General features: G+C 39.0%; 1 protein-coding gene across 1 annotated transcript in view; it reads right to left on the bottom strand.

The window, feature by feature from the left end:
* Positions 1 to 14,836, bottom strand: part of LOC105500896 (chromosome unknown open reading frame, human C11orf97) — a 23,631-nt gene extending 8,795 nt beyond the window's left edge. Inside the window, exons 1-2 of the mRNA XM_011926571.1 lie at positions 14,692 to 14,836; positions 9,757 to 9,861 (exon numbers count right to left, since the gene is read on the bottom strand). Of these exons, the coding sequence (XP_011781961.1) occupies positions 9,757 to 9,861; positions 14,692 to 14,836 (250 nt within the window). The remainder of the gene's footprint in view (positions 1 to 9,756; positions 9,862 to 14,691) is intronic.
* Between the last annotated feature and the right edge of the window lie 10,399 nt (positions 14,837 to 25,235).

The following is a 25,235-nucleotide window of genomic DNA, read 5'->3' as shown; positions in this document are numbered from 1 at the left end:
CATCACTGGACATCAGAGAAATGCAAATCAAAACCACAATGAGATACCATCTCACACCAGTTAGAATGGCGATCATTAAAAAATCAGGAAACAACAGGTATGGAAAGGATGTGGAGAAATAGGAACACTTTTACACTGTTGGTGGAATTGTAAACTAGTTCACCCGTTGTGGAAGACAGTGTGGCAATTCCCCAAGGATCTAGAACTAGAAATACCATTTGACCCAGCCACCCCATTACTGGGCAATATACCCAAAGGATTATAAATCATGCTGCTATAAAGACACAAGCACACGTATGTTTATTGTGGCACTATTCACAATAGCAAAGACTTGGAACCAACTCAAATGTCCATCAAGGATAGACTGGATTAAAAAAATGTGGCACATATACACCATGGAATACTATGCAGCCGTAAAAAAGGATGAGTTCATGTCCTTCATAGGGACATGGATGAAGCTGGAAACCATCATTCTGAGCAAACTATCACAAGGACAGAAAACCAAATACTGTATGTTCTCACTCATATGTGGGAACTGAACAATGAGAACATGTGGACACAGGGTGGGGAACATCAAACAGCAGGGCCTGCTGGGGGTAGGGGAAGGGGGGAGGGATAGCATTAGGAGACATACCTAATGTAAATGAGTTAACGGGCGCAGCACACCAACATGGCACATGTATGCATATGTAACAAACCTGCATGTGTGCACATGTACCCTAGAACTTAAAGTAAAATAATAATTAAGAAAAAAAAAAGAAAAGAAAAGGGCTGCTCCCCAGCCTCTGGACAATAAACTCTAAAACTTAGTAGCCCGTGACATTTATTTAATACCCCTAGTGCCTGATACCCTGTGGGAGACCAAGGAAATAGATTTGGACTTGTGGTTGACACTTTGTGAAGATCCAGTATGTGGAAAGCAGTATAAAATCAGGAAGCAGAACCGTGCAGACAAATCACATCAAATTAGATGGAAGAACTGTACTAGTTAAGTGTAAGTGTGCTCTTTCACATGCAATCACAAGAATGTCATAGAGAAAAACACCTGAAATATAAATGCAGGTGCCCAGAAATGCATTAGAAACTCTCGAAGCAAAATATGGTTATGCATAAATATTTGCTATATTCAGGGATAATGGTTGTGGGAAAAAAATAATAGCCCTTCATACATGTGAAGTGATGTTTGGGTGAAGAAGTTCCAGAAGGTGATATATTTGACTGGATAAAAGCGAGTCTAGAAAAAAACGTGGATGCTTTCTGAGGCAGCTGCTTCTTTTAAGAGAAACTTAACTCCCTCAGCTCAGGGCATGTGCATTCCAGAAGGAGGAAGGCAGAGAAAGCCAGAAAGGCTTCAAGTGTCGACTCCTCTCAACTGAAAAAGAAAAGGGCAGCAGGCACAAAGGGAGAAGCTAGAAAAAAAGAATCAAATCTGTTCTTGAGGCTCAGAATCCTCTAGAGATTCCTCTTCTCTCTTCCCTTCTCATGCTTCCAACACTTTCCACTCAGAAACCTTTATAGGTGTATTTTTATACTGAATTTTAAAATGACTAAACCATGCCTTTATGCCCAAAATTTTAGCCAGTAGGACCTGGCCTGGTTTTACAGGGAAGATAAGCTCACACTTTAAAAATATTTGAGTTCCCTTCAGCTCTCTCTGGACTGTAAATAATGAACATTGGAGCTTGAAAAGCCAGTTTAGAGCCATATCATCTGTACTTCTCTTGTGCAAACAAGGTCAGAGGTTTGACTAGAGAAAGAAAAATATAAGTACTTTTAATTTATGTCTGGCGACTCCTAGGCTCTATAATTGTCTCGACATGCCTTTGGTGTCTAGCAAATTCCTCCTATATTGTAGGTGCAGAAAACATTTTAATTGAATGAAATAATGAATAACTCGTGTCTAGTAAATTCCTCCTATATTGTAGGTGCAGAAAACATTTTAATTGAATGAAATAATGAAATATATCCACACTTGCTTGGCAACATTTTGCACTTTCTAAACTTGTACTTACTGTAGTAAATAAACTGGATTCAAAATTAAGTTTCCATGTATTAAGGCACATGTAGAGCTCATTAATGTATTTGGCAATACACTTCTGAAATTCATTGGAAAAGGAAGTGTTGTGTAAGGGGAAAATTAATAAGTTTATTAATCAAATTTTTCATGACTACTATAACCTTTGTAGGTTTTAGCCAGAAAAATACAAAAGCCCTTGCAACTTGAAAACATTAAATTAATACATCACTTTATTTCTGCAAAGTCCTTTATAGAATAGAAATGCAGAAATAGTTTTAAAATAAACAATACAATAAATGCACGAGTTCCATAATGAATGTCTCACAAGCCTACAGTTTTCTTTTCTTTCTTTCTTTCTTTTTTTTTTTTTTCTTGAGACAGAGTCTTGCTCTGTTGTCCAAGCTGAAGTGCAGTGGTGAGATCTCAGCTCACTGCAACATTCGCCTCCTGGGTTCAAGCAATTCTCCTGCCTCAGCCTGGAGAGTAGCTGGGACCATAGGCACACGCTACCAGGCCTGGCTAATTTTTTTATTTTTAGTAGAGACGAGGTTTCACCATGTTGCCTGGGCTGGTTTCAAACTCCTGACCTCATGTGATCGGCCCACCTCGGCCTCCCAAATTGCTGGGATTACAGGCATGAGACACTGCGCTCAGCCAATTCTACATTTTTGTTTTTGAACAGTTGTGAGGAAAGGAAAATCTTCAGGAAATCACCGAGAATATATGAATGATGGACATTAGCTAAATTCTTCCTTATCCAGAAAGTTCTATAAGTTGCCCAAATTCCATTTTATCTGATTAAAAGATCTGATGAGAAAATTAAACTCCTTTTTTTTTTTTTCAGTATGAGGTTAACCTTTTCAAGTAGACCCAGGTTCTTTGTCCTTATCTGATAAGAATGTGGAAAGCCTCTGAAACCTGTTTTACCTCAAATTTGAACCTGGAGGCTAAACTGAAACTGAACTTAGAGAAAACGAGCAACATTTCTTTTTTTTTTTTAACTGAATAGAACACTATTTGCTACTAAATCAATTTCAAATCTCTGTTCTTCTCCGAAGGCATAATCTTATGTTTTAAAGAGAGATGGAAGAACCCAATGACTAAGAGCAACAACATTAGCTTCTGACAAATCTGCATCCAGGTATCAGTGTGACATTGGACAAGTCACCCCCTGAGCCTCAGCTTCAAGTTCTTCAAAATGTGAATTAAAACAGCATATATCTCACTGGTTATTGCAAGAATTAAAAGAGATTATTTGCAAAAAAATGTATCATGTGCAGAAGAAACTCTGTAAATGATAACCATTATCACTATTATTATCACCATAATTCCCAACATCAACATCATCATATAAAAAGACATCCCTACCTCTCACCCTGGCATCCAATGTTTCTAACTCAGCCCATGTATCACTGCATCAAGAGCCTACAAGGAATCAAAAGTCCACAGAAGGGAGGACAAGAGGCCTGTCAGCCCATTATTTCTATTGTCACTAATGGCATTTCCTAGACCCAAGTATAGAGTGCAAAGTATCAACCATGTGAGACACCTTGTCCATTTCAGTGTCTTCACAGCCCTTATTAGCTGTAGTGACAATATGACCACAAGAGCAAGTAGGACAGCTCATTCAGATAAGAGCCCCAGTCTGAACAACTCTTTCTCCTGAGTCTCGCTAGCTCTGCAACCAATGGTATCCCCAAAGAAATATAATGTTCATTCTGTTCAACATCCATAAAACTCAACCTCTGAACCTTTTGATTTTTTTTTTTACCAATTTCATTCAACCAAAGGAGAAGAGAAAAAGCACAGAAATAACCACACAGCTTCTGGGTACTTCCATAATTGTCACTGTCAACTCATTCAAAAATAAAACATGCTATAATTTAAGTTGTTTACCTCCAGGACAGATCGCGCTCTTAATAGACTCTTCAATAAGTTCACCTGTGCTTTGCTACATAGCCCAGTATTGCAGTATTTTATCTATGGTTAAGGAAAATCCAGTCTGGACTCTTACCGAAGTCTCACCTTCAACAATCAATTACTTGTGAGAGTATGTGGAGTTGATTGTCTTAAAATTCAAACAAACCCAGCTAATTCATACATAGCTACAAATATGCTTAGATCCATGCATATATGTTGGGGTCCCTGGAATTTAGACAGGCTTGGGAATATCTGCAAAATACTATGTAGTGTTTATCCAAAGTCACAAATTCAAATATACATAGGAAGAGGCCAGGCCAGTAATATAAGTAAAGCTGGTCAGGGGTAAGAAATAATTGGTTCTCCCTGTCTTTCCCTTTTTTACTACTTTTGATGAAGGCATCACACAAGAGAAACAATTTTTTCTATTTCTACAATGAGAAGAAAAAACCTGCAGTGGGCACGTGAACATACATAACTTGTGATATTTCCCACTGGAGTAGGGAACTTGGTGTAGGATGCTGAACAGTGGAGTGGGCAGGTCAGCACGGGGCATTGTAACCCAACCCCAGCCACTGTTGCCTGATGCAAATGGTGCCTTGGTGTTGTCAAATCATCCTTTATCCTCCCTGCTCCATCACCACTCAAGAAAATCTAGACATCTAGATTTGTATATAAAATTTCTAATTTTAAAATATTGACAACTGGTTCAGATATTTAAAAAATATACTGCAGGGCAAATAAATATGTCTGCAGGGTGAACCTGGCATATGGGTCAACATTTTGGGATCTTGAGCCAAACTAAGATACCTCTCTCAGTCTAATTAGATGTGGAACATGGTGGTCTGGTGTGGAGATAGGGGATGGCTCTGTGGTTTTGCATTTAGACCTTAGGCCATGCTATTCATTGGGATGGGTGATATAGGGGAAGCAGCAAGTTGGGGAGAGGTGTGAGTTTTTTGGGTGTCTTTGTTTGTTTGTTTGTTTGTTTTGAGACGGAGTCTCACTCTGTCTCCCAGGCTGGAGTGCAGTGGCGGAGCTCGGCTTATAGCAAGCTCCCCGGTTCACGCCATTCTCCTGCCTCAGCCTCCCGAGTAGCTGGCACTACAGGCGCCCGCCACCACGCCCAGCTAATTTTTTTGTGTGTGTTTAGTAGAGACGGGGTTTCACCGTGTTAGCCAGGATGGTCCCGATCTCCTGACCTCATGATCCGCCCGTCTCAGCCTCCCAAAGTACTGGGATTACAGGCATTAGCCACCGTGACCGTCCCAGAGGTGTGAGTTTTGTTTTGGTCACGTTGGGCCTGAGTTATCTTATGACTTATTAGGGACATCCAGGAAAAGAAGTTTACCTGCAGGGATACATTTCAGAGGCATCCTAGAGAGGCCATAGTGGAAGGTCTGAGAAAATCCCAGGAAACCTAATGGAACAAGATTACAAGACTATCGGAAACATTCTGTTAAACATCAAGATTTGGAGAATGGAGTGAATAAAAAGAGTGCTTAACAGAGGGTGAGAAAGAAGTAGAGGGAGAACCAGGGCAGTTAAGTATCATGGAATTTGAGAAAGGAACAAGGTTGAAGGAGAGAGCCATCAACTATGTCAAATGTTGCAGAAAGCTCAAGCCACCTAGAGGCAGAACAGTATCCACTGCATTTAGCCATAACGTGTCACCAGAGACACCACAGTGAGTAGAAAGTCAATGGGATTGGGGGTCAGATCTGAATTTGGATCTGGTTCTGCTACTTAATGCATAACCTTGGGCAAGTTAAAAATCTCTCAAAATCTCAGTTTACTCATCCTAAGATGGGGATCAGAATATCAATATCATATAGCTTTGTGAGGATTTGGGGTAAGCAAAATTAAGCCCCTATCCTCAGATAGCTTGTGTTCTAGTGGGACTGATAGCCAAAAAAGAAGTATATAAAGAAATATGGATGCTCCTCAACTTACAATGGAGTTACATCCTGAAAAACCTATCATAAGTTGAAAAAAAATTCTAAGTAGAAAATGCATTTCATACACCTAACCTACCAAACATCATAGCTTGGCCTAGCCAACCTTAAACATGCTCAGAACACTTACATTAGAATGGCTAACTAGAAGCTGCGGCTCATGGCCACTGCCCAGCATTGCAAACGAGTGTCACACGGCATATCGCTAGCCCAGGAAAAAAGCAACTTTCACACCATCACATTGAAAAATCATTAAGTTGAACCGCGATAAGTTGGGGACTGTCTGCATAAAATTTCAGGTAGCAATAGAAAACAGGAGAAAGAAGAAAGCAGTATAAGGGATTAGAAGGTAACTTGGAGGACAGTTTCTATTTTGACCTGGTGGAGTAGAAAGGCCTCTCTGAGAAGACGGCATATGCAGTTGAAGCCTGAATGAAGACAGAGGAAGACATCTGAATGTCTGGGTGACATTTAAATGTCCCGAGGGGTAAAAATGGGTTTGGCATGTTCCGGAATGTCAAGAAAGCCTGTGTGGTTAAAGTGGAGTGGGAAAGTATAGGAGATGAGATCAGAGAAGTGAGCTGGCCATAGAAGCATGAAATCTAGTCTCAGAATAATAAAAAGCCATCAGACAGCTTTAAGCATGGAGGTGACATGTAACGATTTATGTTTGTAAAAGATCCCTCTGGTTTCAGTGCAGAGAATTAACAGTAGCAGGGGCAGTAGTAGAGGCTGTTATAGGATGCTATTGCCAGGCCTGCAAAAGGTGACAGGGGCTTGGCAACGGTGCTGGTGGGGGATTTAGGATATATACTGAATTCAACAGAATTGGCTGATAGACTGGATATGGAGTTTGAGGAACTGACTTCTAGGTGTTTGGTGGTACCATCTCATGATATGGGAAAGACTTACGGGTTTTTAAAAGCCTGGGGGTAGAGAATAAGAGTTCTGTTCTGGACATCTTAAGGTTGAAAGGCCTATTCGACATCCAAGTGGAGAATCAAGTAGGTTTTGGGATTTAAAGGGAAAAGTATAGGGTAGAAATAAAAACTGCTGGAGTTATTAGCCCAATAGGGCTAGATCTCCCAAGGTGTGAGGGTAGGTAGAGAAAAGAGCCTGTGACTGAGCCCTCTAAATTATACAGGCTAGGAGGAGGGAGAGCCAGCAAAGAAGATGGAGAAAGAATAGCTAAAGAGGTAGGAGCAAAACCAGGAAATTGGAGCATTGTGACCTACAGGCCAAGCTAAGAAAGTGTTTTTAGAGAGAAGGAGAAAACAACTACATCAGACATCACAGAGAGGTTGAGTATGTTGGAGGGATCATTGGATTTGACCTTCAAAAGGAAGGCTATTTGCAATCTTGGGAAAGAACAGTTTCCCTGGACTCATGAGAACAAATGCTTAATTAGAATAGGTGAAGTAGCAAAGGAGAAGTAAAGGGATGGAGAAAATGGTTAACATGTACTTATATTTTAAAATAGCAGCTATAGGAACCACACAATTCTCTAAAAGTCTTATGCAAAATTCTGCATGCATGCAACAAGATGTGTCTTCCAGGAAAAGAAGCCATGGCTGTCATCAGATATATAAAGGAGGGGTCACTGCAAACTGAACTAGAAGCAAAGGTTCAATGACTGGCCTCTAGGCTCCGAGGCTGGGCTGGAAGAGTGTGGCACCCTCTCTAGATGCTAATTCCCTGTTCTGGCCAATGGTATGTGGCTTCTAGCCATGATATATATTTTAAAAAGAGCAGGATTTCCCACAAGTATATCATTTTAAAACCCAAATTTATAGAATCTATTCTCAGCATTGAAAGATTTTTCTAGGCTAAAATAGTACCTCTGTGCCACCTCTAGTGGATGTTATTTTAAAAAGCAGCCTAGACAGTCTTCATTTTATATAAAGGATATTTGAAAAGATTGCTTAGGAAAATGAATTTTTATAAACCAAATGATACATCCTATTCACTCAGTCTCACAATCTAATGTATCCAATAAGAATAATACAACATACAGCTAGTGTATAAACTAGCTTTTATATAGATTTTTAAAACAATGAAGATAAATCCAAAATATAACAGTATAGACTTAGAAAAAAATGTTAGACACCAGGAAAATAGTACACGTAGGCAGGGCTTCCCAGCTGAAATCTAGTAGGTCATTCCACATCCATTTGTTTAATTCAAAATAGACTTTAAAACTTTCCTTGAAGATACTATGGGAGCAAATCTCACCATTTTATTGGTCTCTCCTTTTATAAGAATGGATCATACGAGAAGACCCAAAGGAGTTTCTATGTCTGCTTTAGAAATGTAAAGTGGGATCAGATGCGGTGGCTCACACCTGTAATCCCAACACATTGGGAGGCCAAGGCGGGTGGATCAGTAGGTCAGGAGTTCAAGACCAACCTGACCAACATGGTGAAACCCCATCTCTACTGAAACTACAAAAATTAGCTGGGCGTTGTGCTGTGTGCCTGTAATCCCAGCTACTCAGGAGAATGAGGCAGAAGAATCGCTTGGATCCAGGAGGCGGAGATTGCAGTGAGCAGAGATCGTGCCACTGTACTCCAGCCTGGGTGACAGAGCGAGACTCCATCAAAAAAAAAAAAAAGTACAGTGGGCACAACATACATCATGTAATCTGAAATGATGGACTTCTGGTCCTGCAGCCTCTCTCTTAGGAATCCTTAGTGAATTGAGACCTCACTTGCAGGTTGACCAACAATTCTCCATAAAAAATGTCAAGGTCTCTTAATGAAGGAGTCTATGCAATGCAATAGTTTTGTTATTTCTTCTAGCAACTGCTGATACCCAAGAGTGTCACAATAAAAATCTGATGATTGGGAGAGCATGAAATATACATCTAGTAATCGTTGAGAAAGAACCATGAAAAAGAAGGGTGTCAGCAGTTTCAAACTAACATCTGGGATTCTGGGGCTCCTAGAGCATCTCTTTCATACATGAACGATCAATAAGAGCTATCAATGCTCAGATCCTCTATGGGATGAAATCCTTGGATGATTTGACCAGGTAAATGACTTAGGTTCTGCTAAGTCAGTGATTTGCAAAGTCGGGTACTGGACCAGCAGCATCAATATCATCTGGTAATTTTGTAGAAATCCAAATTCTTGGGCCTCACTGCAGACCTACTGAGCCAGATATGCCAGGGGTGGTGCCCAGCAATCTGCTTTTAACGAGCTCCCAGGTAATTCTGATGCACATCTAAAGTTTGGAAACCACTGTTAACTTGTCATACCTATATTGATAAAGAGTAAAGATATTATCGTGTTTTTCAGGCACTTGGAAAACATTGTACATGTCATTAAATAGAAATAACTCCACCAAGAAAGTGGGACAGCAAAGTACATATTGATATCTACCTCTTTGTTTGTTTGTTTGTTTGATATGGAGTCTCGCTCTGTCGCCCAGGCTGAAGTGCAGTGGCACAATCTCGACTTACTGCAAGCTCCGCCTCCAGGTTTACACCATTCTCCTGTGTCAGCCTCCTGAGTAGCTGGGACTACAGGCGCCCACCACCACACCTGGCTAATTTTTTGTATTGTTAGTAGAGATGGGGTTTCACCGTTTTAGCCAGGACGGTCTCGATCTCCTGACCTCGTGATCCACCCACCTCAGCCTCCCAAAGTGCTGGGATTACAGGCGTAAGCCACCACGCCCAGCCTATTTTTTTCCTAGATATGAAGGTTTATTTGGACATAAGCAAATTAATTATAAACTAGTTCAAGAACTTTCCAAAAACCTATTTTTACTTCAATAATGTGGTTTTATAATAAAATACTCTGTCATCAAATAGGCAATTTCATATTCATTTCACAAATATACTTCATTTGTCACTGAGATTACCTGCAGCTGGATTTTTAATGTGGCATTCATCTCTCTTAATATAAAGTTCTTCTTCCAGTACTTCCTTAATTCTCTTATGTGGCTCACAATATAAAAATTTCTTCCCTATAAAGACATTAACAAAATCAATTACTTAGTATAAATTCTGCCCAATCTTCTAGCCATTATATCTACATGATAACAATTTTTAAAAAGAAGACATGTTATTCCATACAAATATCAGACAATTTGCCTTGAAGGCTCTATCTTGAAAAGATCTCTTCCATGGGAACTTTAGGTTCTTTTGGGACTTCACGTTTTCATGTAATTCCTGAACTTGCAGGGTAAGTTTCAGGTACCTCTTTTAGGTGTTAGGAAGAAATATATAGTTTTCTCATTAGCTTCAAGAAAACTTGCACTCATTCATTCAATGAACTCTTATTAAAGACCTACTCTGTGACAAGCATTTGGCTAGAGGCTGAAGACAGAGCAATGAATAAGACAGATGTGTGTATGGAGCTTACAATCCAGGTACAGAAGACAGAACAAAATCTCAGCATTTTAAAATCATCATTTTAAAAGACTGAAACTGAATTGTAGTAGTGAACCACTTATGGACATAGGACTTTTCCCTGGCCTCTAAATCTGGACCTATAGGACATGACTACTACAGTTGAGGACTGAATTGTTTGTTTTAAACACCGTAGCTACATTTCTTCTGCTCAGTCCAGATGTCAGAACTCCAGAGAAACAAAAGAGCTCTGTGCTATTGGGCCTACCCATATCTGCAATCTCTTCTGTCAGCCTCTCTCTCTTGCTCTCTGAGCTCCAGCCACACGGCCCTTCCGTTCATTCCTACCTTTGCACATGCTGTTTTTGCTACCTGAGCTGCCTTTCTCCTGGTTTTGCCTATATAACTTCTACTCAAATTTTAGTCTTGCCTTAAACATTAGGTCTTTAGGGAAACTTTCCCTTACTCCACAATCTGGAAAGGACTTTTTATCATGGCACCCTCATTTATTTTTCATTTTACTTACTGCATTTTGGATACAGCTTCATTTATTTATATACAATTATTTGTGTAGCTATTCATTTAATATCTATCTTCTTTACCAGATCACAAACCCCATAAGGGCAGGCATGTTGTCTCTTCAGTTCATCAGAGTCTTAGAACAGAGCTTGATGTAATAATAAATGCTCAACAAATGTGTGTTCAGTTAGAACTAAGCACTGTTAAATTGGAGCTCTAACTAAAGACTATTCTGCGTGCATGTCTGTCAATGCAGTTATACGGTAACTGTGAATGTCAGTGAATTGGTAGTTCTAATCTCAGTACCCAAAAGCTTAATTCAAGGAACCATTGAAAACCTAAACAACTGAGTACTTTAGTTGTTTATGATTTGATTTTAAACTCCCATATATATGGGCAGGTATCTCATCTTTTCCAGACTAATCAATAAACAACACAAGTGAGTCAATTTGACGGGGATGCAGACTGGCACAAATGGGGCAAGAGACCTGCTGCTTCCGGCAGTGATCCCAGGTCATTCCCAGTCATGAAGACCCAGACACACCCTCAGACATGAAAAAGTTAGAATTACATACTTTCAGGGTCTCATTCTTGTTTCCCCAAAGTTGGAAATCATATGAATAAAATATGGGAACAGCATTACTGAAGCCTAACTTTGGTTTAATCTGTTAAATCATGATCTTCAGGCAGAAAAAGGGTTCATAAACTTGGCTAGGAAGAAAACTAAGCCTATAACAGAACAACAGAAAGGAAAAGATCATCTGCTGTCAGTTCAGGTCTCCTGATAAATTTCAGTCCTGCTGCTAGGAAAATGTACAGAAGAAATCACTAAAGGTGATTTGAAGAATTGTGGTAATTGGGAGAGTACTAAGGAGCTAGTACGAGCAAATATCTCCTGCTCGGAAGAAGAAAGGAAAGGAGGGGAGAGAAAGGGAGGGGAGAGGAGAGAGAACTTTCAGGCAGAAAAAGTTTTCACAAACTTGGCTAGGAAGGAAGGGAGAGGACAGGAAAGGAAACGGAAGGAAAGGAGAAAGGGAAAGAAAAGGAAGGGAAAGAAAATTAAAAAAAAAGAAAAAAGGAAGGAAGGGAAAGGGAGAAAGAAAATTCTACAAACTCTAATATAGCAGTTTGATGTTGATCTTTACCAGCATTTTGAGTGGATTGGTCGATAAATGTCTTGCTTATATAGACATGAGGAGCTGTGATCACTGAGAAGGATAACTAAGAACAATGTTATTCCAGAATTTCTTTTGAAACAATAATTATTCCAGGTTTTTGGGATTCTTTGTTGTTGTTGTTTGTTTGCTGAGAGCTAATAACAATTGCATCTTACATATATTACTATTTCCCTTTCTCACAATGACCTATGGGCAAGTATAATTATTGCTGTTTTATAGTTGAGAAAGTAGCTTCCTTAAGTCATAAAACTAAAATCATGAAAATGAGAAGTCACACCTACCTGAGTCTCCCAAGCTCCTAGGGTTATTAAAAATTGTTTATAGTTTATTACAACTCATAGTTATAGATCCACTGCACTCTACTAATCAGTTCATACCTAGAATACAGGTTTCAGTGATTTGATACACTGGAGATTGTTGGAAGAAGTGGCCAGCCAGCCAGGTTAGAGCACTACAAGTGATCTTAAAGGTGACATTGGCCAGGCACAGTGACTCACGCTTGTAATCCCTGAATTTTGGGAGGCTGAGGTGGACGGATCACTTGAGGTCAGCAGTCCAAGACCAGCCTGGCCAACATGGTGAAACCCCATCTCTACTAAAAATACAACAATTAGCCAGGTGTGATGGTGCATGCCTGTGGTCCCAGCTACCTGGGAGGCTGAGGCAAAAGAATTGCTTGAACACGGGAGGGGGAAGTTGCAGTGAGCCAAGATTGTGCCACTGCACTCCAGCCTGGGCGACAGAGTGAGGCTCCATCTCCAAAAAAAAAGGCAAAAATTAAATAAATAAAATAAAGGTGACATTAAGTCTATGAAAGATTTGGTTGGTGCTCAAATAGCTGCCTTTATATAATTCAAGGATGTTTACATGGGAAACAATCACACTTCGTGTTTGAGAGCAGGCCTGTGATTAGGGAATAGAAGCTATAGAGAGACTGAAGACTTTTCCAATAATTAGAGACATTTGAAAATTGACTGAGTACTTTGTGCTTGTGCAAACAGCCTGTCTCTACTTAGGCTAAGCCCCTAAAAGGAGGTTCTGAGGGAGACTGAGGCAGGAACTCTTTCATTTTCCCACCCCAACTTTGTGAGCTTGTGAAAGTTTGGACATCTGCCTTAAGTCATTAGTCCTTTCCCTGAAACTTGTCCAATGCCTGGCATGTAGTAAAGACTCAATATATGTCAAATTGATGAGTGAATGTTAATCCTACCTTTTACTCCTAGAGCCACAGGACTAAAGAAACTTAGATACTAGCATGTTTAATGGGGAAGTTTCCTGATAGAATTTGAAGTAGGAGGCGGGGCACAGTGGCTCATGCCTGTAATCCCAGCAATTTGGGAGGCTGAGGCGAGCAGATCACTCGAGGTCAGGAGTTGAAGACCAGCCTGGCCAACATGGCGATACCCTGTCTCTACTAAAAATATGAAAAAATTAGCCGGGCATGGTGGTGTGTGCCTGTAATCTCAGCTACTCAGGAGGCTGGTGCACAAGAATTGCTTGAACCCAGGAGGTGGAGTTGCAGTGAGCCCAGATCATGCCACTGCACTCCAGCCTGGCAACAGAGCTGTCTAAAAATAATAATAATCATAATAATTTTAAGTAGGAGTAAAGAATCTCCATTACCCAAATATACTGAATTTATGCGGGTAATCTCCATTACCCAAATATACTGAATTTATTAAATATATCTAAGCAAGGCCTCTGCATGCTGCTGATAATAACACAAGGAATGACGTTTCATAATCACACTGGAGCTGATGCCCAGGGCCCCTTTCACCAGGAGGCAGTGGTTCTGTAACTCCTTGATGAGGTCTCTGGGGAGGAGAGTGTGTGGTCCACCAAAGGAGGTGCTTCAGCCCAACCCTCTCTCCTGGGGCCCACCAGCGCAGAGGAACTGTGGAGAACCCCAGTCTGCATCAAGGAGGTGCTGCAGAAGGGCTGGAAACTACTCTGTTCCTCTGGTCTATTATTCTCACCATCATTGCTTAGCACCTACTCAAGACCTGGGGGTGCAAGAGGCTGTGGAATATCTGTTAATTCATGAAACAGTATGGGTGAGTAATAACCTGGCTAGGACTCAAATCACAGCCACTTCCACTGTGGCTGTGGGCCAGAACTGTCTTTACCTATTTGAATATTGTGTGTTTGGCAGGGTAGAGAGCAAAGAACAGTGCGTTAAAATGTGACCCATAATTATGAGATTCTAAAAGGATTGGGTAGTTGTAGATGGAGTCCAAGAGATGGAAGTTAAAAGTGATTTAAGTATTTCGCCTGTACTGACTGACTGTGGCAAGTCACTTTCTTTCCTCTGGTCTAGATCTCAATTTCCTCACCTGTAAAATGAAATAACTGGCAAAATGAGCTGCGTGTTTCTAAGGGTGTATACGCATGCATACATACACACACATATACATGTACAAATGCATGTATAAAATGGTATACATATAAATGTGTGTGTATGTGTGTGTGTGTGTTTTAATTCCTTTCAGAATAATGCAACTACCGATTAAATCGGAGCTGATGTCCAGACCCTGGGTTCAGGCAGGCTATCGGGAAGGACGGCTTGGAAAGATGAACCAATGCTTTCTGCCACAGTGCCATCATCTCTGGCTCTGCCAAGAACAGTAGCTCCACCTCCCCTGCCCCAAACCTTCTCAGCCAGTTCCACTGCGGTTTCCCCCAGCTGCCCCGTCACTCGTTCTCCACGCCCCTCCTCCCAGTAGCGTCCCCGGCGGGAGCTGAACTCACACTGCTGGCCGTGCTCTAGTGGGCCGCGGCCGGGCTCCCCTCGCGCCTCGCACCCCAGCCCTGCTGGCGGCGGAGGCTGCTCCTCTTCGCGACCCGCCTCGGGCGCCACCGCTGTGGTCACCACCACTGCCTCCTCGCCTGTCATGCCGCAGCTGTCTTCTGAGAGCCCAGAGCACAGTTTCCTTCTCAGCTCAGTCGCCGGCCGCCAGGCACGCGAGGCGTCTCGGGTTGCCATAGTGACTGCCGATTCTCCCCGCCCCTAGCCTGCCTTCCGAGGCCCTAGGTATCCCGCGCGCCAAAGAAGGCGCTGAAGTTATGGGGCTGGGGTTATTATTATCATTGACCAAAGCAAAGGACTTTCCATTAATTTCTCGTTAATTTCTCACACGAGCTCGGCAAGAGAGGCTTTACTATTCCCAGATACAGAATCCGAGATTCAGAAAAAGCGAAGGAAATTGCATGAGGCCTCATGGCGAGGAAGCGGCACCGTTAGAATGTGGACTCAGAAGTCTGGTCCCAAAGCCGACAGAATAGATCATTGCCCAGAACACAAAAGTTAGAAGTGAAACTGGTGTGCAGGTGAGTACAAGGCACCGTCGCTGGTTTCATGCAGCCTTGTGCCTGTCACATCCCGCTCGCTGCTACACACACGCAACGTGATTGAATAAGTAAATGCTGATGAATCCCAACTTTCACGTTGTAAATTATTACTATTATTAAGCAAATTGTAGTTTCCAAGCTCTTTTGTATTCACAAAACTAATAAACTAATAACTAACTTTACAGATGAAATCAAATTCAGCAAATTTTAATTTGAAGAGCAAGTAGAAAAATTCAGGGTTTTATTTGGAGCATAAGGTTGCTTTTGCCTTGGCTTTGGTTTTGCAGTCCTTAAAAAATGGATTATGTTGTGGTGTTAATTTTATGAAAGTTGAATGTGCATTGTTTTATAGTATTAAATCGTTCTACAAGGCTTGCAACCAAATACAGAGGACCTCCTCTGTCTCCACTGTACCCCAGAGCCAAACACTTTTAATACCAAATCCTTACATTGCTGCTTTTTGTTTTTCAATTTTAGATATCATGTTGATTTTCATACTCCCTGTGTCACATATACTTATTGCTCCTTTATACTCCTTTATACTATTATAGATAAATTGAAATTTTGACTAGAGTAATATTTAATGTTTACATTATCACAATTGTATTAGGTTAGTCTTGCATTGTTATATACTTGAAACGGGGTAATTTATAAAGAAAAAAGATTTAATTGGCTCACAGTTCTGCAGGCTTTACAGGAAGCATGATACTGGCATCTGCTTGGCTTCTGGTGAAGCCTCCAGAAGCTTACAATCATGGTGGAAGGCAAAGGAGGAACAGGCAGCTCACATAGCAAAAGCAGGAGATCGCTCTCTCTCTCTCTCTGTAGAGAGATATCTATCTATATTTTATATATATAGAGAGAGGCAATTAAAAGGTTGTGTGGAAAAGTTGTATTCCTTTTTTTATATCTCTATATCTTTGCACTATTTTCTGAGAGATTTTCTGAGAGATTTTTCTTAACAGGAGTTTGAATTTCAAACTGCTCCCCAGTACCCACAGTGTTTCTCCAGGCAGTTCAGGCACTCCTCATTCATTTAATACATATTTATTGAATGACGGCTTTGTGTCAGGAGCTATTATATGTGCTAAGGATGTAACCATGAGCAAAACATACAAAAAAAATACTGCCCTTATGTAGTTGAGCTCATATTCTGCATAAGATTTGATTTGAACAGAGTTGTTGATGTGTGTGTATGTGTGTATATAACTTTTACCTAATATGTTTGGAGTGAATTCATCGCCATTCTTACCCAGCTATGTTACTGCCAACATGCCTTGGCTTTTGCTGAGCCCTTCACCTATCAGAAGTCCATATGGCTGAAATAATTTGATAGGTGAGTTATGGCAACTCAAATGGCAGAAATAATTTCCAAAAAGTTATTCTAAATGACTTATTCTCATTATATCCTTACCTAATATGGGTTTATATAATTTTAAAGCAAAAACACCTAGATTTCATTTGATTGACTCATGATGCTATTTTAACATTATGTTCTTAATTTTTATCAAGAACCAATGGGAAAAAAGTCAAATAAGAAATATTTCTGAATTTTAAGTGAAACTATTTTTAAAGATGCTGTTCATTCTGTCAACTATCATTTGTTAGTTTTCACAGAATAAACTTAAGATTAGTTTCACCAATATCAGAAATGGTAAATCTATACCTAAAGATCTTACAGGCATTAAAAAGATAGGAAGATACTTTGAATAATTTGATGCTAGTAAATTTGACAATTTAAATAAAATAAATTACTTAAAAGGTTTCCAAAAGAAACACAAGGAGAAATATAGCTTTAATAGAAGTAGTTATAAAAATATAACTACTAAAAATATGGAATTTAAAATTAAAATTTAAAATTCCACAAAGAAAAAGCCTCACTGGTACATTCTTCCAAACATTTAAGAATGAAATAACACCAATTCACCAATTCTATCCAACCTCTTGCAGGAATTAAAAAAAAAATGCTAACACTTCCCAACTCATCTTTATACCAAAATCTGAAAGAACATTACTAAAAAGGAAAATGATAGGTCAATGTCTCTCAAGAAGATCAATTCAGATATTAAATAAAATATTAGCAAATGTAGCATGTTAAAAAATGGATAATATATCACAATCAAGTTTTGATCATTGCAGGAATGCAAGGTTGTTTAAAATCAATACTGTATAACTTACCACATTAAAAAAATTAAAAAGGAAGAAATGAAACTGTCATTAGCTATCAACATGGCTGTATACATAGAAAATTCAGGCCAGGCGCAGTGGCTCATGCCTGTAATCTCAGCACTTTGGGAAGCCAAGGCGGGTGGATCACGAGGTCAAGGGATCAAGACCATCTGGCCAACATGGTGAAACCCCATTTCTACTAAAATTACAAAAATTAGCTGGGTGTGGTGGCGCGTACCTGTAGTCCCAGGTACTCGGGAGGCTGAGGCAAGAGAATTGCTTGAACCTGGGAGATGGAGGTTGCAGTGAGCCGAGATCGCGCCACTGCACTCCAGCCTGGCAACAGAGTGAGATTCCGTCTCAAAAAGAAAAAGAAACAAAAAAGAAAATGAATGTACAGGTAAGCTATTGGAATTAATAAATTTATCAAGGCCAGGGGACACATGGTCAATAGAGAAAAATAAATGTTACTTTTATACAGTAAAAAAAATTAAAAATGGAATGTAAAAGACAGTAACATTTATAATAGCATTGAGAGCCAAAAAATACATTAAGAATAAATCTTTAAAAGGAGAGAAAGAATTCCAACAGAATACTCTAAAACATTATCAACAAAAAGTAATACCTAAATAAATGCGGAAATATATTACAGTATATTCAAGAACTGTAACACCAAATATTACAATGATGTTAATTTTCCTCAACTAGATCTAGAAATTTCATGTAATCCCAATATGAATCTCAGCAGGGTTGTTTAAAATAGATGTTGACAAGGAGATTCTAAAATTACAAAGTAAATGTAGCACTTTGGCAGGCTGAGGCAGATGGATCACGAGGTCAAGAGTTTGAGACCAGCCTGGCCAACGTGGTGAAACCCTCTCTCTACTAAAAATACAAAAATTAACTGGGTATGGTGGTGCATGCCTGTAATCCCAGCTACTTGGGAGGCTGAGGCAGGAGAATGGCTTGACAGAGGCAGAGGCTGCAGTGAGCTGAGATCGTGCCATTGCACTCCAGACTGAGTGAAAGAGCAAGACTCCGTCTCAAAAAAAAAAAAAGGTAAATGTAGTGGGCAAGAATGGTCAAAACAACCTTGAAAAATAAGAGTGAAGTTGGAATATCTACACTACCACATAATAAGACTTACGATAAAGCCAAAATATTAAAACTGGGGTATTGGGGCAAAGATAGCTCAATGAAACAAAATAGAGTCTAGAAACAGACCCAACTAAATATGATCACCAGATAAATGACAAAAGTTTCACTGCAATGTAGTGTGTGTGTGTTTATATGTGTGTGAGGGGTTATTCCTTTTAATAAGTGGCATTGATAAATTGGATATTAATATGGGAAAATGAACTTTGACTCCTACCGTGTGTCAAATGCAAATATGAACTCAAAATAGCACTAAAGGTAAAACACAAAAGCTTCTAGAGTATAACAATGAAAAAAACCTTCATGATCTTGGGGTAGACAAATATTTTTCAACCAGGAAACCAAAAGCACCAATCAAAAGAAGGCAATAGATAAATTAGAGGTCATTAAAATTAAGATATTCTCAGGCCAGATGCTGTAGCTCATGCCTGTAATACTAGCACTTTAGGAGGCCGAGGCAGGAGGATGGCTTGAGCCTCAGAGTCTGAGAACAGCCTGGGGCAATATAGTAAGATTCTGTCTCTACAAAAACAAATACATGAATTAGCTGCACATGGTGGCATGCACCTGTAGTCCTAGCAACTTGGGAGGCTGAGGCAGAATTGCTTGAGCCCCAGAATTTGAGGCCGCACTGAGCTACGATCATACCAGTGCACTCCAGCCTGGGCAACAGCACAAGACCCTGTCTCTATAAAGTAAATAAATAAATAAAATTAAGATATTCTCTTCATTAAAATCACCAGTATGAGTGTGAAAAGGCAAGCCACAGACTGAGAGAGCATATATCCAAAAAATAACTAGTATTGAAAATATATAAAGAACTTGTAAAAATAAGAAACGTGCACACATCCCAGAAAGAAAATGGAGAAAGATAAAGCACTTCATGAAAGAGGAGATCCAAGTGGTCAGTCAGCACACATAAAAACATTGCTTCACATCATTGGTCACCAGGATAATGCAAATTAAACTACAATGAGCTAATACTACATGCCCACTAGAATGGCTATTTAAAAAAAAAAAGAAATGAAAATCAACAAACCTGGCAGTAACAAGAGCCATGGGCATGTGGAGCAATCGGAACTCTCCTTTCCTGCTAAGAGTGTAAATTGGTACAACTACTTTGGAGAAGTGTTTTGGCAGTTTTTACTAAAGTGGAATATAAGTACATCCTGTGACTCAGCAGGCTTTACTAGATATGCACTGAAAGGTATAGTAGGTACACCAAAACCATGTACTAGAATGTTTATGGCAGCACTATTCATAAAATCCCCAAACTAGAAACAATGCAAAATCCCACCAAAAGTTGACAATATCATGTATATATAAATTATTACATATTCGTATAACAGAATACATCAATAAAAAGAACAAAACCCCGCTACATGCAGAAATGGAGAAATTTCATAGACGTAATGTTGAGTGAAATAAACCAAACGCAAAAATATACGTAAGTTACTACATTTATGTAGGCAAAACTAAATGATGGAAATAAAAGTTAGATTGTAGTTACCTTTGAGGGAACACTGAGCGGAAGCACAAAGTAGCTGTTGGAGGTGCTGATTATGTTCTAGATCTTGAGCTGGGTGATAGTTACATAACCCTATTCACTTTGAAGAATTTGCCAAGATTTCTGAATTTTACTTTGTGTATGCTATAGTTCTACAAAATTATACAAAAATTAAGAATATTTTATTTAGAAAAAATGTCTAAAAATATTTTTACTCATAAAAATGTGGTTTATTTGATCAAATTAAAAAATATGCACAAAACAAACATAAAGAAAGGCTAGGCACCATGGCTCACACCTATAATCCCAGCACCTTTGGAGGCCAACGCAGGAGGATTGCTTGAGGCCAGGAGTTTAAAACCAGCCTGGTCAACATAGCAAGACTCTGTCTCTATAAAAGAAAAATTAAAAAATTAGCTGGGCATGGTGGCTTGCACTGTAGTCTTAGCTACGCAGAAGGCAGAGGCTGGATGATCTGTTGAATCCAGGAGTTCAAGGCTGCAGTGAGTCATGATCGCACCACTGTACTCTAGCCTTGGTGATAGAGCAAGACCCTGTCTCAAAAAAAAAAAAAAAAAGCAATTACTGTCTTCCTCTTTTTTCATTACCAAAAACCTTAATCTATCAATTTTAACAACTATATTGATTTAGGTAGTTTATTTCCTTCTTTCTCCTTCTAAATGGCTTTTGATTTTTTTATTTCCAATTGTTATACATGTGTCTTCAATTATATACCAATGCATATTCTCTTGAAAGAAGTTACTGACACAAATAATTATAAAGGGTACTATTTTAGGTGTGAACTGTGGTTTCCATTTTTCTCCTTTTAACTTTGTTTTAGGTTCAGGGGTACATTTGCTGTATAGGAAAATTACATGTTGCAGGAGTTTGGTGTACAAATTATTTCATCACCCAGGTAATAAGCATAGTACTCAATAGTTTTTCAATCCTTACCAAAAAAACTAAAAATGAACAACAAAAACAGAATGAAAAAACCCCAGGATAGTTGGCTTATCCTTTTAAAATTTCAGTTACAGTCATGCGTCACTTAATGATGGGGGTATGTTCTGAGAAATGTGTTACTAGGCAATTTCATCCTTGTTCAATATCAGAATGCACTTACACAAACCTAGGTGGCATAGCCTACTACACACCTAGGCTACTTGGTATAGCCTGTTGCTCCTAGGCTACGAACCTGTAGAACATGTTACTATACTGCATACTGTAGGCAATTGTAACACAAGGAAAGTATTTGTGTATCTTAAGAAATCTAAACATAGAGAAGGTACAGTAAAAATATGGTATAGTTGACTTTAAAAGGTATACCTGTAGAGTGTGTACTTCATGAATGGAGCTTGAAGAACTTGGTGTTGCTCTGAGTGGGTTAGTGAGTGAGTGGTGGGCAAATGTGATGGCCTAAGATATTACCGAACACTACTATAGACTTTATCAATACTACTGACTTAGGCTGCACTAAATTTATGCAAACATATTTTTCTTTCTTCAATAATAAATTACTCTTAGCTTACTGTACTTTTTTTACTTTGTACACTTTTAATTTTTAAAAACATTTTAACTCTTGTAATAACACTTAGCTTAAAATGCAAACACCTTGCATAGCTATGCAGAACTATTTTTTCTTTATAGCCTCATTCTATGAGCTTTTTTGTATTTTCAATATGCATTATTTATTTTTTTTTACTTTTTAAACTTTTTTGTTAAAAACAAAGACACAAACACATACTTAGTCTAGGCCAACAGAGGGTCATCATGATCACTGTCTTCTCCCTCCACATCTTGTCCTCTGGGAGGTGTTCAGGGGCAATAACACTCATGGAGTTACTCCTATGTCATCTCCTACGGTAATAATGCCGCCTTCTGGAATACCCCCTGAAGGACCTGCCTGAAACTGTTTTACGGTTCACTTTTTTTTAATAAGTGGAAGAATACCATAAAATAATGACCAGAAGTATATTATAGTAAATTCATAAACTGGTAACATAGTTGTTTATTATCATTATCCAGTGTTATGTACTGTACATAGTTGTATGTAAACATGACTGGCAGTGCAGTAGGTTTGTTTACATTTAGCATCACCTCAAACATGTGAGTAATGTGTTGTGCTATGACATAATGACAGCTACAACATCACTAGGTGATAGGAAATGTTTAGCTCCATTGTAATTTCATGAGATCACTGTCATTGACCCAAGCCTGACTGTAAATGGAAAAGACCAACATGACCACTAGATGGAAACAAAACCCAAGACTAAAGTTTTCTTATAAAAAGTTACACATTTCACGTAAAAAATGAAGTCTTAAAAAAATAAAAAGTTTTAGTATATTACCAGAGTAAATAGGTTACTTCATGTTACTTGTGCTTAATTCTATAGAACTAAAACAGGTCTCAAGAAATCATCTCAGTTTGTTTTATAGCACAACCGAATAAACAATGGAATGTTGAATGCTACCGTTTTTCTTCGGAAAAGTAGATGCTAAAACCACTTTGGTAGCCTCTTCTAGGTTCTAACAGTCCTGATTTAAATTAAAAGCCAGCCAAATCCTTCTTATATAGTAATAAACAATGGGATGTTGAATGCTATCGTTTTTCTTTGGAAAAGTAGATGCTAAAACCACTTTGGTATCCTCTTCTAGGTTCTAACAGTCCTGATTTAAATTAAAAGCCAACCAAGTCCTTCTTATATAGTAACTAGCCATCTTTTCAAATTTCTTGAATCCTGCTAAATGGACTAATTATTTTAAAGCAATTATTTTGTTTCCCATTCTGTCATTTAACGGAGAAATTGCACCTTCTGATTATAAAGGATGTGTTACTTGGTATTTTAAAATTCCAGTGAATTGGTGAAATGTATTTTTTTAAATAACAGGCCCCCCCTGAAGATATATCCCTAGAATTTGAGGATGAGTTCATCTTATGCTTGCCATGGAAAATAATAAAAGAATAAAATTAGTCATTTCTGGATATCTATTTTTAAAAATCAACTTCATAAAAATATAATTTATGTACAAGAACCCTACATTACTCTTTAAAACCCAGGGACTTTGACAGTGTACACCTGCAAAATCATTACCACAATCAAGCTACAGCGTATTTCCATCACCTCCAAAAGGTTCTCCCTGCCCTTTTGTAGTCCAACCTCTGTCCCTGTGACCAAGAAACCACTGAACTGCTTTCTGCCTATAAATGAGTTCATGTTTTTTCCAAGAAGATATTCAGTTGTTCCAGCACTATTTGTTTAAGAGAACGTTCCATTGAATTCCTTGACACCTTTGTCAAAAATTAATTGATCATCTATATCTGAATTTATTTCTAGACTGTATTCTGTTCTATGGATCCACATGTCCATCCATCAATACTACACTGTCTCAATACTGTTGTTTCATAGCTAGTCTTAAAATCAGATTGTAAAAATCCTGATTTTAACATTTTCTTTTTTTTTTGACACAGAGTCTCACTCTGTTGCCCAGGCTGGAGTGCAGTGGCATGATTTTGGTTCACTGCAGCCTCCGTCTCCTGGATTCAAGCAAAAGCAATTCTCCTGCCTCAGCCTCCCAAGTAGCTGGGATTACAGGGGCGTGCCACCATGCCCCGGCTTTTTTTTGTATTTTCAGTAGAGATGGGGTTTCACCGTGTTGGCCAGGATGGTCTTGATCTCCTGATCTCGTGATCTGCCCACCTCGGCCTCCCAAAGTGTTGGGATTACAGGTGTGAGCCTGTTTTCTTTTTAAATATTGCTTTAGCTCTTAGGATTTTCAACTACTAGGATTTTTGCTTATCTATGTTTGTGTGCCATAAAATGCAATTCTCTCCTTGTTGCATGAGTCCTCTTATATGAGGTGTCTAAAATAGTCATGCTCCTAGAAACAGAGAGTAGAATGGTGGCTGCCAGGATCTGGGGCAAGGGAAAATAGGGAGTAGCTATTCAATGAGTATAAAGTTTTAGTTATACGAGATGAGTAATTTCTAGAGATCTGCTGTACAATCTAGAATCTCTGTAATTCTAGAGATCTATAAGCCTTGTGCTTATAGATAAAAAAATACTATGCACTAAAATTTTAAGAGGGCAGATCTCATGTTAAGTGTTTTTCACACAATAACAAAACAAGAAATTTGCACATATGTATGGAATCCTACACAGAAGGGGAATAAAATTAATAGATTTAGTGGCCAAGCATGCTGGCTCACGCCTGTAATTCCAGCACTTTGGGAGGTTGAGGCCAGCAGATTACTTGAAGCCAGGAGTTCGAGACCAGCCTGGCCAACATAGTGAAACCCGGTCTCTACTAAAAACACAAAAACTTAGCTGGGCATGGTAGCGCATGCCTGTAATCCCAGCTACTTGGGAAGCTTGAGGCATGAGAATCACTGGAACCTAGAAGGCAGAGGTTGCAGTGAGCCGAGATCGTGCCAGTGCACTCTAGCCTGGGCAACAGTGAGTCTGTCTCAAAAAGAAAAACAAACAAACAAACAAAAAAATTAAATAAATTTATAGCCTATGTACAACATATACTTTATATGTGGATAAATGGCAAGCATATTTAAAAGTAGATATAAGTAACTAAATTCAAAAAATATAAACTGCACCTTTAAAAGCAAATGCAGTTGCTTTTGCTCCTGATAGTAATTTTTACGTCCTCAAACCCTACTGTAAATAAACTACATAAAAATAATGTTTAAGAAAATGGAATTTTGGTTATTATGATTGACAGACTAACTGGTGGTATATAGATAATATTCAAAAACACCACAGGTAAAAAGTTGTGATATTTGAACATGAGCTTTCTGGGAACGTAAGAAAATACACTTAACATGTACCAAATCATGCATTCTTTAATCAACTTCACAAAGACATGTCAAATACTAGTGTGTGGTGAAGAGGAAAGGTGGTAGAATCAGATAGACAAACCTCCATCATGCGCACAGAGCATGACAATGGGCAATCCGTGTAAGTTCTATAAGCCTGATTTCCTTTTGTACAATATGTATCTCCGAGAGTTGCTGTGAGGCTCACATGGTATCACACACGCGAAGCACATACAGCATAGTTGGCCTACAGTGAGCACTCAGTTGTTAGCTATTGTCACAGAGGTT

This window comes from Colobus angolensis, unplaced genomic scaffold (genome assembly GCF_000951035.1).
Source record: "Colobus angolensis palliatus isolate OR3802 unplaced genomic scaffold, Cang.pa_1.0 Scaffold7, whole genome shotgun sequence".
Classification (NCBI taxonomy): Eukaryota; Metazoa; Chordata; class Mammalia; order Primates; family Cercopithecidae; genus Colobus; species Colobus angolensis.
The sequence above is the reverse complement of the archived record's forward strand: the minus strand, read 5'-3'. Positions and strand labels throughout refer to the sequence as shown.